We start from the raw sequence: 14,012 nt of genomic DNA, 5'->3' as shown, positions 1-14,012 counted from the left end.
TCAAAAGAAAGGAAAGGGTGAAATATGTCATTGGAAAAATAGCTGACCTGGAAAATAGATCCAGGAGATATAATTTAAAAATTATTGGACTACTTGAAAACCATGATCAAAAAAAGAGCCTAGATATCATCTTTTAAGAAATTATCAAGGAAAATTCCCCTGATATTCTAGAACCAGACGGTAAAATAGAAATTGAAAGAATCCACCAATCACCTCCTAAAAGAGATCCCAAAATGAAAACTCCCAGGAATATTATAGCCAAATTCTGGAGTCAAGGAGAAAATATTGCCAGCAGCCAGAAAGAAACAATTCAAGTATTGTGGAGCCACAATCAGGATAACACAAGATTTAGCAGCTTCTAGCTTAAAGGATCAGAGGGCTTGAAATATGATATTCCGGAGGGCAAAGGAGCTAGGATTACAACCAAGAATCACCAGCAAAACTGAGTATAATCCATGAGGGAGAAAAATGAATATTCAATGATATAGAGGAATTTCAAGCATTCTTGATAAAAGACCAGAGCTAGATAGGAAATTTTACTTTCAAATACAAGATTCAAGAGAAGCATAAAAAGGTAGACAGGAAAGAGAAGTCATAAGGGACTTATTAAAGTTAAACTGTTTACATTCCTATATGGAAAGATGATATTTGTAACTCATTAGGGTAGTTAGAAGGGGTATGTATAGACAGAGGGCATAGGTGTGGGTTGAATATGAAGGGATGATATCTCAAAAATAAAATTAGGGGGTGAGAGAGAAATGTGCTAAGAGAAAGGGAGAGGTAGAATGGGGGTAAATTATCTCACATAAAGGCAAGAAAAAGTTTTTGCGGTAGAGGGGAAGAGAGGAAAGGGAAGAGGTGAGAAGGAATGAGCGAACCTTACTCTCATCAGAATTGGCTCAAAGAAGGAATAACATACACACACAATTCGGTATAGAAATCTATCTTACCTTATAGGAAAGTAGGGGGGAAGGGGATAAGAGAAGGGGGATGCTAGAAGGGAGGGCAGACTTGGGGAGGGAGTAGTCGGAAGCAAAACACTTTTGAGGAGGGACAGGATGAAAGGAGAGAGAGAATAGAATAAATAGGGGAATAGGACGGAGGGAAATATAGTCTTTCACGACATGACTATTCTGGAAGTGTTTTTCATGACTACACCTGTATAACCTATATCAAATTGCTTGCCTTGTCAATGAGGTGGGGGGAGTGGGAAGAGAGGAAGGGAGAGAATTTGGAATTCAGAGTTTTAAAAATGAATGATAAAATTGTTTTTACATGTAACTGGGGAAAAATAAAATACTAAATAAAAACAAACAAACAAACTAAAAAAAAAAAAAAAAAAAGGAAAGGAAAGGGAGATAGATAGCTGCTAGGAGCCTCTTCCTTTTCTGTCTGACTTGCCTGTCCTAAGCATCCTTTAAGGTCTAGGTCAAATGCCACTTCTCCCCTGAGAAAATTTCACTGAAATCTTTTAGTCAGCAGTAAACCCCTAGACTGTACATAGCCTTGCCTTGGGTCTTTCATGCACTTATCTTATGCAATTATCATGTATGATTTTTTATCATACTTATTTGTATATGTCACAGACCTCTGTTCTATTGTGAGTACCTTGAGGGTAGGGATTGAATTTTATTTAATCTTATTTGATACCTTCTTGTTGAAGTTGCTTTCCATTGATTTTTGGGCATATCCAACACATGCCAGAGCCCTGTGTGTCCCCTTAGCTGAACAGCTGATCTCCAACAAATAAGTGGGTTAACACTCATAAATTAGAGCTTTTAGGTGAAATGCAGAATGATATCTATTTGTGATACTCTATTAAATTATACTATGTTATTATTTATGTTGTATTATTATACTATATATCTTATTATTCTATACCATGTTATAATTATACTATATTATACTATATTTATTAAAACTATACTATATATAAATTATACTATACTATATTATATACTGGCATACCTCCCAAGGATTACAAAGGGTGATAACATCCAAATCTAAGTCAATGGAGCCTGGCAGAAACTGCTTTAACTATAATTGTGCATATATCTGTTTTGACTTGGCTTCCTGGTCAGAGGTCATTGGTATGACAATGATCAATATAAGAAATATGTTGGTATTCTGTTTATAACTTTAAAAATCCCAGGGCCTTATCCTCATGCTTTATGTCGTATTTCCCTTTCAGTTACACAGGTCTACTTTACAAATATTTATACAGAGTACTGTTGCTATAGTAATGATTACTCTTGCTCAGTAAGTATAGCGCCTTAATTCTTCATTAGTATGAAACTAACCAACTAAATTACCTAGCCACAGACCATTCATTACTTTATTAATCAGAAAACAATTACAAAATATCTCTGTTCAAGATGCCAGAATAGAGCAAGGATAGAGAGGACACAGGCTCTGATTTTAAGAATCTTACAGTGGAATAGGAGGGGAAACGTTTGAAGAGATCCCTGTGGGACTCAGGAGAATTCACTAAGAGCGAAGGAAACATCTAGACAAAAAGCCAGAGGAAGTTTGAGGAGAGAGGGACCACACAACACTATGGGGAATTTGAGGAAAACAAGAGCTGAACTGGGGAGCAGGGTAGAGGTTTCCTCATCACTGGATGGTTTGATGGGATAACCACTGCTTAACGATATTCTAGATGAGATTCCTATTCAGGCACAGGTTGGACAAGGTACCCTACAAGGTTCCTTCCAACTCTGAGATTCTGTGATGCCGTGGCTACCATTGGAGATGGGGAAGGCACTGGTACAGACTTCCTAGAGGACTTGGACCTTGAAGAAAGGCAGGGACTTTAACTGTCTTGCCTGCTTCCTCTCCCTTCCTATTTCTTCCAGCAGGCCCCTGCTCTTCACTCACCTCCACGGCCATCGTCCCCGTTTAGAACCTTGAACATCACCTGAACTGTGACCCTAACCTGATTGCAGTCCTTCCCCCTCTCTAGTCTTTCCTTTGCACAGCTGACAAGATAGCCTCCCACAGGTTGGACGTCTTGCTCAAAAATCTTCAGTGCCTCCCAGTAAGGCGGCCCCTGTGATAAAATAAAATACAGACTCTCCAGGCTGCCATCCAAAGCTCTCCACAATCTAGATTCAACTTGACCTTTTGGGGCAGGAATTAACGTTATTCTCTTGCATGCACTCTGTGTTCCAGTCAAGGTGGTCAATTTGCCAATATTGTTCCCTAAACAGCTAGGTGGATCCGTGGATAGCTTGAGGGGCCTGGAGTCAGGAAGACCTAAGTTCAAATCCAGCCTCAGACTGGACAACTTTGTGTGACCTTGGGCAAGTCACTTAACTTTTTTCTGCCTCAGTTTCCTTAATTGTAAAATGAGAATTAATAACAGCGTTGTTGTAAGGATCAAATGAAATGATATTGATAAAGTGCTTAGCTCAGTGGCTGGCACATAATGACACTGAATAAATGCTTGTTTCCACCTCCTTTCTCTCCCTTTTCCATCTGTCTCCCACTTCCCTACCTCATGAGTCCTCTTTCCTCACTGCTTAGAATCCTTGTCTTACTTCAAGACTCAGATGCTGGTATCTCTCAAACCCTTTTGTGAAACCTCCATCCCCCAGCTTTTAGTGTTCCTTCCCTCAAATCATCTTGTACTCACTTTTCTATGTACAGGTTTTATACTTCAGTAGAAAGTAAGCCCCTTGTGGGCAGGGCTATCTAGTACTATTCCTGGCACAAAGTAGGTGCTTAATAAATGTTAGGACAAAGATGGAGAAGCCATTTCAGGTATAAGGGATGTAATAAATATTAGGAGAGGACAAGAAAAGAATGGGGAACTGAGGGTGGTCCAAAGTATAGGAGATAAGCCTGGAAAGTGAGGCATTCAATAAACATTTATTAAGCACCAATTTATTAAGCACTAAGCTAAATGCTTAGGATACAAAGAAAGTTAAAAGATAGTCTCTACCCTCAAGGAGTTCCCAGTCTAATGGGGGAGACAACATGCAAATAACTATGTATAAATGGAGGCCAGTATCATTGGATTGAAGAGTAGGTAGTGATGGGAAGGGAGAGATGTAAGGTATAAGAAGACTGGGAAGGTGGGGGGAGGGGCAGGTTATGAAAGGCTTTGAACAAATAGGATTTTCTATTTGATCTTGGAGGTGACAGGGTACTCATGGGGATGACTAGGGAAGGGGACATGGTCAGGCCTATGCTTCGAGACTGATCATAGAAGACTTCAAATACCAAAATCACAAGTTTATAAATTATCCAGTAGACAATGGAGAACCCAGGAAACTGAGCGACAGGATCAGTGACATTAGGAGATTACTTGGGAAGCAGCATGAAGGATGGCTAGAGAGAAGAGATACGTAGAGAAATAAAGCAACAGAATGACCCAATGTTAATATCATACAATCATATCTTACTTTCCTCCAAATAACTTGTCTTTTCAGTCTGTAAATAATCTCATTTTGGTATATGCCATTGGAGGTCCTGTATCTGAAGCTGTCATATATATCTCAAACAGTCTGGGATTTAATTTCGAAGAATTACATTTACCTCAACTGGTATGTTAAATTTGGTGAGAATTCAACTTAGTTTAAAATCCACAAACATTGATTACTTGTTTACTATGTGAAAGGGGCACTGTATTAGGAATTGGGTGTTCAAAAAGAAAACAAACAAACCCAAAACAGTCTCTTACCTTAAGGAGCTTACAGCTTAATTGGGAGGAGTAGGACATGTGCATTATTAAATAATTTTCTTGTTTTCAGTGAACAAAAATCTGTTTTTTCTTCCTGTTATCTCTCCTACTCATTGTGACAAATACGCTTGGTCAAGCAAACAAATTCCTGAATTCTTTGTGTCCAAACAGCATATTGCATATCCTTTCACAAAAACAGAGCACACGTCCCACTGGAAGGGGCCAGACAGAGCAGGTCCAGCTTCATGGGCCATCCTCTAATCTAACATCTGTTACTCTCTGAGGCAGACAGGTGGCAGAGTAGCTAGAGTGCAAGGGCCTGGAGCCAGGAAGACCCAAGTTCAAATTTGGCCTTTGAGGCATACAAGCTGTGTGACCCTGAGCAAGTTGGGAGAGAGAGGTGGCCAAAAGTTATGAATGAAGAGGAGCTCCAAGTTTGGCCATCTGGGAGGGTTATCCAAATGTATGAATTATTAATAAGTTCATAATAGCTCATCAACCCTCCAGGTGACCTTTAGCCACCAAGCTGTAAAGGAGACTTCCTAGCTGGTTAAATTCCCATTAGCTCTATTCCAGCAAGATACAAATATACCATACACAGCTCTGGGGGTCAATTATAGATTTTATATAAAGAAAACGTCAAAATCAAGATAAAACACAATTTAAGGAAATGTAGGAAAATAAATCGTATTTAAAATGCCTAATGATTAAGCATTAAGGATGGGAAAAGTTTAAGTTGGAGAGAATTTCCTCAGATCTTAATGGGTAGTCATCCGAGTTTGGTCTGAATTCTTTTATTCCATAAAACAAAAATTTGCTTTGAGGCCAACCTGCTGCCCTTAGTCCAAAGTCCTATGACACACACCACAAAGTATCTGCAGGGACCCTCAAGCCATCTTTGTCTTTCATGTTTCTTCTCCACTCCATCTCTCTTAGTGTCTTGTGGAGCATGAGCCTTTAAAAAAAAAAAAAAATCTCCTTCCATGTTGCCCTGCTATTTAACGTCTGGAATCATTCTCAATCTTACCAAGGCAGTGAATGACTGCTACCAAATGTTTAGCTGGGGCTCAAACTCTTAACCTTCCCCTTCCCTTGTGAGATAGTTCAAGACCTAGTTACCTGCATGTATATGTTAAATGACTGGGGAAGTTAACCATTAATGGGTAAACAAAAGACACCTCACTCTGGGAGACCAAATGACTCAATTTAAACTACTCACCACTGGCTCTATGGTTAAGGGAGTTGGATTCATAGCCCACCTCTGACTCTACATTTGTGAGCTTTAGATAACTCACTTAGCTTCCCTGAAATTCAGTTTCTTCATCTTTAAAAAAGTGAGGATTGGACTAGATGGCTTCTCTTTCAACATTACTCTGTTTGTCTTTTTCTCCTTATGAACTTCTGCCTTCTTCTTGTTTGCTTTTAATTATTTATTGAAGCTCTAACTTCCTTTCTTTTTCTTTCTTTCCAGTATTACTATCAGTATGCATCCATTCCCAAGTCTCTGCCCCAAATAAGAAAAACGAAAGTTCTACATTGCAGCCAGTAAGAATAATCACAAAAAAAAAATTCACACATTGTGTCTAAAAATGTAGGCACGATTCTGTACTGCTAGTCCATCATCTCTGTACTGCAAGGTGAGAAGCATGAGTTATCATCAGTGGTCCAGAATCAAAATTGACCATTGCAATGACCATAGTTCCTAAATCTTTCATAGGTATCTTTCTTTACAATGTAGCTAGTAGATAAATTGTGCTTCTAGCTTGGGTCACTTTATGCTCCATCAGTTCATATATGTCCTCCTATGAGTCTCTGAATCCATCCCTTTTGTTATCTCTTATTCTCAGATCCTCAAATGGATCTATGATCTTAGAGATTCAGAAATTCCCTTCAGTGATGTGGATCACAACCCATCTATGGCTATCCACCCTGTGGGACAGTGTCCTCCTGAAACCAACATAAGGAAAGCTTTCCTTAATTTCTCTGTACATTGTAAGAACACTGAATTGATCTCTCTGGCTATCCACCTGTTATCCCTTGCTCTGGGCTGTACTTGATAATTACTTTATCCACCAAAGTCGTTTTCCTTTACAATATGGTGATCATTGTATAAATTGTTCTGCTGGTCAGGTCACTTTGTACAGTATAGGTTCATATAAGTTTTCTCAGGTTCTCTAAATCAGTCCCTTTTGTCATTTCTTACAGCACAATAATATTCCTTGTTCTTTTATATTTGCTTCAGTCTCCTTTAAGTCTTGAATAGAAGCTGAATATCAGTGTCCCTTTTCTTGATCAACTTAGTCCATTGATACTATACCTAAACTGATCTTTCTAATTAAAAAACTTTTTATGCCTATCTAATATTTTTGAGCTATCTTTCTCTTCCAGTGCCACGTATGCACAGAAGGGTTTTGGGTTCTGGGTTTTTTTTTTTATTCTCTCAAATGACAATGTCATAGTCTTTTTCTCACCTTTCTAACCCCTTTTTCAGTTTTAGTAAGATGCCTGAAGGCCTTCCCAATCAGGACCAAAATTCCCCACCACCTTACAAAATTTTATGTATTCCTTTGCCCTTCAGCAATTCTGTTGCTGGAGGCATTCTATTTCTTTCTTCTATCAATCTTGCTTGTTTTAGTTGCTATATTTTGTGTTTTTATACAAAATGGAGCCTAGAGATGAGATTTTACTTCATTTTAGCTGATTGGGAAATCTGGAGTTAAATTATAAGTGTTAGTGCATGTAATTCATGCTTAGGCCTTTATGCTCATACTCTTTAGTCATTTACTTTATTCTTTAATTTTTCATTTAGAAACTCCTTAATGGAACTTTTGAAGGTATCTTTTTCTTTCATTCCATGTCCAAGTTTGCAGTGCTCTTGAAGAATGGTGATACGGTAAGTTTCTCTTGATTAGAAAGATTCATTTGAATTGGACTGGAGGCAAAGCAAATTGTTCATTATTTTGCATCTGTACATTTGTTTCATGTTAACTTTTAAAGGATGGAACTTGTTTTGGCCATATTTAGTATGCCAATATAACCTGTGGCCATGTGCTCCCAGCCTCTGGAATCACATAGGCTGGCCCCAGTCTTAGGAACAACCCTAAAAGATCACTGTTTCTTTGGCTCATTATGTCCCTACCCAGAATTTACTCTTGGAAAATCTCCAAATATAGCTTGGACCTAGTCCTTCAAGGATGTGAGTAAAAAGGGGCCCAGATCTCATTGATGCATTCAAGGTAATAATGTAGATGCAGAGTATAGAATAGCCTTTATTTTGCCCCAAAGAAAATGCAAAGGGCTCATAGGAGGCCATGAACAATTGTGGAAAACATGACTTGCTATGTGAAAGGGGCTGGAACACAATACAGTCATTCTTAGTTCTTGAGTAAGCAGTTCCCATGGTTGACATTTCTTGGACCTGGGAACAGTCTCTCAAGTCTTAAGAGTTGTTGAGCCTCATGATTGTTCAGCGAGGTACAGAATCAGAGTTAGTGTGGCGGGAACAGGAGTGCAGTATCTGGTTCAGTTCACTTAGTGGTTACACAAGAATTTCCTTGTCTTGGGCCTAATTTCCCCCTAGCAGTCAAATAAGGGGAGTAGACTAGAAAAAGTCTCTGGAAAGTAAGGATTGGTTATTTTTTACATTTGTATTCCCTGTACTTAACCCAGTGCCAGACACAAAATAGGCACTTAAATACTTGTTGTTGATTGACTGATTTCAACCTGGAAAACCAGACTTTCCTAAAAGTATTTAGTGTAATTCTTTGCACTCCAGTAAATCCTACTTTCTATTAGGATCCTAAAGTCACTTAGTAAACATTTATTAAATGCTTTCTACATGCCAGGAACTGTGCTAAGTACTGGGGATACAAAGAAGGGTAAAAGGTAGTCCCTCCTCTCCAGGAGCTCATAGTTTAATGGGGGTGACAAAATGCAAACAATTGTGGACAGACAAACTGTATTCAGGGTAAATTGAGTATGATCAACAGAAGGAACGCACCAACATTAAGGAAGATCAGAAAGGACTTCCTAGAGAAGATGGAATTTTAACTGGGGCTTGAGGGAAGCCAAGAATGCCAAGAAGGAAGGTGAGGAAGGAGAGCATTTCATGCTTGGGGGACAGCCAACCAGTAGAAAACATCTGGAGTCAGGAGATGGAGAATCTTGTGTGAGGAACAACAAAGAGGCTGGTGTCACTGAAGAGTGATGGTGGGGGATGAGGGGTGAAGGCCTAAGAAGACTGGGAAGATAGGATGGGGCCAGGTTATGAAGGGCTTTGAATAATAAACAGAGGATTTTATATTTAATCTGGAGAGTGATAGGGAGACACTAGAGTTTATTGCATAGGGGGTAACATGGTCTGACCTGTGCTTCAGGAAAACCACTCTGATGCTGAGTGGATGATGGACTGGAGTGGGGAGATACTTGTGGCAGGCAGACCCACCAGGAGCTATTGCACTATTCCAGGCCTGTGATGATGAGATGCAGGCCTGCTCCAGGATGGTACCAGCATCAGAGGAGAGAAAGGGGTATATTGGAGGGAGATTTCAAAGGTGAAGTCAACAGGCCTTGGCAACAGATTGGATATGGGTGGTGAGAGATAGTGAAGAGTCAGGAATGACACCTAGGCTCCAACCTTGGGTATAATTCTTTATGGATTCCAAAGACATTTGTTGTACAGGTAGAGGTTATAGAAACCTGACTGTACCAAGTGTGGTCTACAATTCACAAAGTACTATGCCTTTGTATATTTTAATTGGCCATTTATCTGGATCAGGAGTAGGAAGATTGGTTTTTTTAAGAGGAGATCAGATATATTTATACTGTAGTTATGGGATTCTAGAAGGAAGCCAGAGAGATGCTGTTACCACCATATTTCCCTAGCTCTACTGGTCTAGAATTTCAATGGTGAACTTATTGAGAAGTGGTCAAGCACTGGGAAAAACTGGCCCACATTTCCTAAATTCACATGTGACCACTTGACATGGTATGGGGCATCCTCGCTTGTATTCCAAGATGTGGCAAAAGCTGACCAATCACCCCCAGTGAATACAGGAATAAAGCCTAGGCTACTAGTAAGAAGAGGTAGAGGTGATGGCTTTTCAAATGTTGTTGAACAAATATAGAGCCCATGACCCATGACAAAGACTACTTTGTATCATGGGAAAGAAATCTCCTTCTATGAGGGAAGTCTATTTGAAAAAACAAATGAAAATTAGAGGATTTCTTAGTTAGCATAGAGGATCAGAACTGAGATAGCCCTGCTTACTCTAGCACAGTGTGAATGCTCAAGAAGTGATTCATTCATTCATTTATTCATGTATTCAAGGAATCTAGTCTGGTTATCCCAAAAGTCAGTGCCAACAGTACAGTAGCTATGTCCCACATGCGTTGGCCAAGGGTCTGTCCTATTTATTCCCCCATCTGAGTACTACAAGTAGCTCTTTAATTGTTATATCAAAAGAATCCTCGTTTGTTTCTAGAAGGTCAGAATAGGAAGATACCAAAGGTACCATCCAGTCCAATGCTATCAGCTGACAGATGAGGAAACGGATGGAAAGTGACTTGCTCAAAGTCACAGTCAGCTGGTGGCAAAGTCAGGACTTGAATCCAGATTTCCTGGCCCCCATTTTAGTGCTGTTTTTATACCGCTGGGTCAGAAGGGGTACTGTGCTTTCACATCTCTTATCTTGATGACCAAAGCAGCTCAACAGGGGTGGGTGTTCACCTCCCACTGACATTACCTACCCAGAGCTCCGCTAAAGCAATTAAATTAGAATTCCAGGATACTTTCTATTTCTTTTTAGTTAAGTTTTGGATCAACTTTGGACTACTGGTTGGTGAAATGCAAATGACAGGAACTTTGAAAGAAAGTAACCATGACAAGAGTTCTCAGAGCCAAGGAGGAGAATGTTGGGCAGATTTCAAACAGTTCAGAGAAAAGATTGGCCTGGAACCATGGCCACAGACTGCAAAAGAGAAATGACTTAAGGAGAATAGGAGACTTTCAAAAATGAAATTCTAAGTATTCATACTCAGTGAGGAAGAAAATGAGAAGGCATATAAAGGGAACCAGTGACTGTACAATGAGATTATATTTTAAAAGGATGGGCCAAAAATGAAAGGAGAGGAATAGAACTAAGGACAAATACAAACACAATCAGTCAACAGTCATGTATTAAGACCTTATTATGTATCAGGCATTGTGTTAAGTACCCAGGACACAAAGAAACAGTTCCTACCCTCAAAGAACATATGCTCTTTTTTCCCTCCCTTCCTCCCTCCCTTCCTTCCATCCTTCTGAATTCCAGATTCTCTCCCGCTCTCCAGACCCTCCCCTAGCAATATGATACCCATTATATATGTGGAGTCATCTGAAACACATTTCCATATTAGCCATGTTACAAAAAGAAAAAAAGAAAAAGAAAGTAAGAAAACATACTTCAATCTGCACTCAGAGTTCATCAAGGAACATACATTCTTTTGGGGGATACAATGTGTAAATCACTAGTTACATACAAGATATATGCAGAGTAGATGGAAGGTAATCTGAGAGGGGAAGGCACTAGCAGTAGTGGGGAGGGGTGGGGAAGGCCTCCTGTAGAAAGTAGAATTTAAGCATGGCCTGGCCCCATCACTTAAAAGAACCTTTCTGAACTTTGTTTATCTTCTGCATAAAATGTGGAGGAGAGGCAGCAGTATGTTACAGTACAGAGTCAGCCTTGGAGCCAGGACCATCTGGCTTCAAATCCTTCCTCTGACGTGTGCTGGTTGTGTGACCTTGGGTAGGTGTGTCAACTAAACGCTCAGTGCTCTAGACCAGAGGTATCAGACACATGGCCCCACTGCAGGCTGCCCACAATACTCCCAGTGAAATTGGGGAATACCTGTGAGAGCTAATAACTGACATTTATACAGCACTTACCATGTGCCAGGCGCTGTGCTAAGCACTTTACAAATGGTATCTCATTCGATCCTCACAACAACCCTGGGAGATAGGTGCTATTATTATTCTTATTTTACAGTTGAGGAAACTGAGGCAACCAGAGGTCGAGTGACTTGCCCAGAGTCACACAGCTAGTAGGTGTCTGAGGCTGGCTTTGAACTTAGGCCTTTCTGACTCTAGGCCCAACACTTTATCTACCTTGCCACCTAACTTCCTCCAAAATAAATAAATGAGAATACAATAAAATAGGTAACATTACACTTTAAAACCAAGTCAATAAGCAGTGGGGCTTTCTGTCCTCGTGCATGGATTAGTGGCCCCTGTGTGACACCACTGCTGTAGGACCAGACATTGTGAAGAAGGTGCTGACCTACCTACATTGGTGGAGAAGAAGTTTCCTTAGGGGGAGCTCCCTCTTACTAATGTGTAACAGGCATCTTCCCTGACTTGCCCTAGGTCTCTGCACCGTCTGTAGGTAGTTACAATATCCATGTAACAGGGTTATTGGGGTAGGGCAACCCTTCATGTAGCAATGAATAGGGGGAGGGGATGAAGGAACCCAGGGAAGCCTACTTAGAGAGCTCTTCTCTGTCACTCCATGTCATCTCAGGCTTCTGGTTCATAGCAACAAAGGTCTACAGGAAATTTTTGGCTTTAGACGATATCGCTACCTCTCCTTGTATTTCTGTTGTTTGGTCACCTCAGGCTACCTTAGAAAACTGGGGAATTCCTGGGGAGAGCCTGTGCCTGGGTCAAGTGCTTTCCTGACAGTAAATGGATGGGGATGAGCCTACCACATTCTTCTAGGTTGTGTTGACTCTCACTAATGTCACCCAAATTTGATGATTTTCCAAAAACAACCAAGATTCTGTTTTTTTTTTCTTTTAGGCAAGGTTTGCTTATACAGAACCCCCACAAAATGAAACCTGGGGACTGCCTTTTCCTATGTCAAGACATCTTCGCATGGTAAATCTTCCAGGTTTAAAAGGTTTTTTGATTTTCTGGCATAGTCACCGCCTGCTGTTCTCGCATAACAGTGGTGAGCTACCGTAATAGTAATCCTTTAAAATTATAGGTTCTTTGTAGTTACCATGATGACTTTTTTTCTAGAAAGAAAAGAACTCAATGAGATTCAAAAAGAATCTCTGGTGACATCTCCTAAGCACATTTTTTTTTCTTGAGTGACTGGATGGATTGATTTGGTAGGTGATGACACAAACAAAGAGAACCAGTATCTTCCTAAACCCAAGGATCTGGAATGGCTTAACAAGTTCCTTTATGTTGGAAATATTTCAGTTGCTAATGAACAAATGACTTTAGTATGTCAGAGAAATGCGATTCAAATAAACAAGCATTTAGCCAATGCTTCCAATGTGCAAGACACTGTTCTGGGTCGTGGAGAAATAAAACAAGAGTAAAACTCTCTGTCAATGGCACCTTACCTGGACGTCTGTCCCTATTAATTATTGAGCCCCTGGAGCTCTCACTCTGGGCTGCCATTTGTTATGTGCCCCACTGAAAGCTCTAGAATCACAGAATCTGAGAGTCGAGAAGGGCTTGGGCAGCTATCTTGTCCAATCGTCTTTGCATGAAAGTAACACCCACTCTGACATTACCAGACAGGTGGCCAACCACTCTGTGCTTGAAGAGCTCCCAGGAGATTGAACCTGCAGTGACTTCCCATTCCACTTTTGGAGAGCTCTAACTTAGGAGTTTCTCCTAACATCCATCTGGAATCTACCTCTTTGATTAGACAGTGAGCTCCTTACGATCTCCCAGGGAATGCCTGTTGCCTATCTTTGTGTCCCCAGTGCCTGGCACAGAGTAGGTGCTTAATTATCACTACTTACTGACTGACTTCTGCTGAAGGGGATGTAGAAAAATTGAGACACTAATGCACTGTTGTGAACCAGTCCAACCATTCTGGAGAACAATTTGGAACTACACCCAAAGGACTAGAAAGCAATACCACTGCTAGGTCTGTATCCCAAAGAGATTAAAGAAAAGGGAAAAAGGACCTATACATGCAAAAATATTTATAGCAGTTTTTTTTTGTGGTGGCAAAGAATTGGAAATTGAGGGGATGCCCATCAATTGAGGAATGACTGAACAAATTGTGGTATATAATTGTGATGAAATAGTACTGAACTATAAGAAATAACGAGGGGGTTTCAGAAAAACCTGGAAAGACTTCTGTGAACTGATGCAAAGTGAAGTGAACAGAACCAGGAGAACAATGTATGTAATAACAGCAATATTGTAAGAATGAACAACTGTTAAAGAGTTAGCTATTCTGATCAATACAATGGTCCAAGACAATTCCAAAGGACCCATGATAAAAAATGTTACCTACCTCCAGAGAGAGAGAATACTTTCAGATGA

The 14,012-nt window shown here is 40.1% G+C and overlaps 1 protein-coding gene across 1 annotated transcript in view; it reads left to right on the top strand.

Annotated features, from left to right (window-relative positions):
• The window catches only part of CATSPERD (cation channel sperm associated auxiliary subunit delta), a 128,029-nt gene that overhangs the window by 51,956 nt on the left and 62,061 nt on the right, over positions 1–14,012 (top strand). The window contains exons 6-9 of the mRNA XM_027851293.1: positions 2,192–2,259; positions 4,434–4,547; positions 7,494–7,577; positions 12,519–12,669. Of these exons, the coding sequence (XP_027707094.1) occupies positions 2,192–2,259; positions 4,434–4,547; positions 7,494–7,577; positions 12,519–12,669 (417 nt within the window). The remainder of the gene's footprint in view (positions 1–2,191; positions 2,260–4,433; positions 4,548–7,493; positions 7,578–12,518; positions 12,670–14,012) is intronic.

Source organism: Vombatus ursinus, unplaced genomic scaffold (assembly GCF_900497805.2).
Source record: "Vombatus ursinus unplaced genomic scaffold, bare-nosed wombat genome assembly UNPS02009173.1, whole genome shotgun sequence".
NCBI classification, from domain to species: domain Eukaryota; kingdom Metazoa; phylum Chordata; class Mammalia; order Diprotodontia; family Vombatidae; genus Vombatus; species Vombatus ursinus.
The sequence above is the reverse complement of the archived record's forward strand: the minus strand, read 5'-3'. Positions and strand labels throughout refer to the sequence as shown.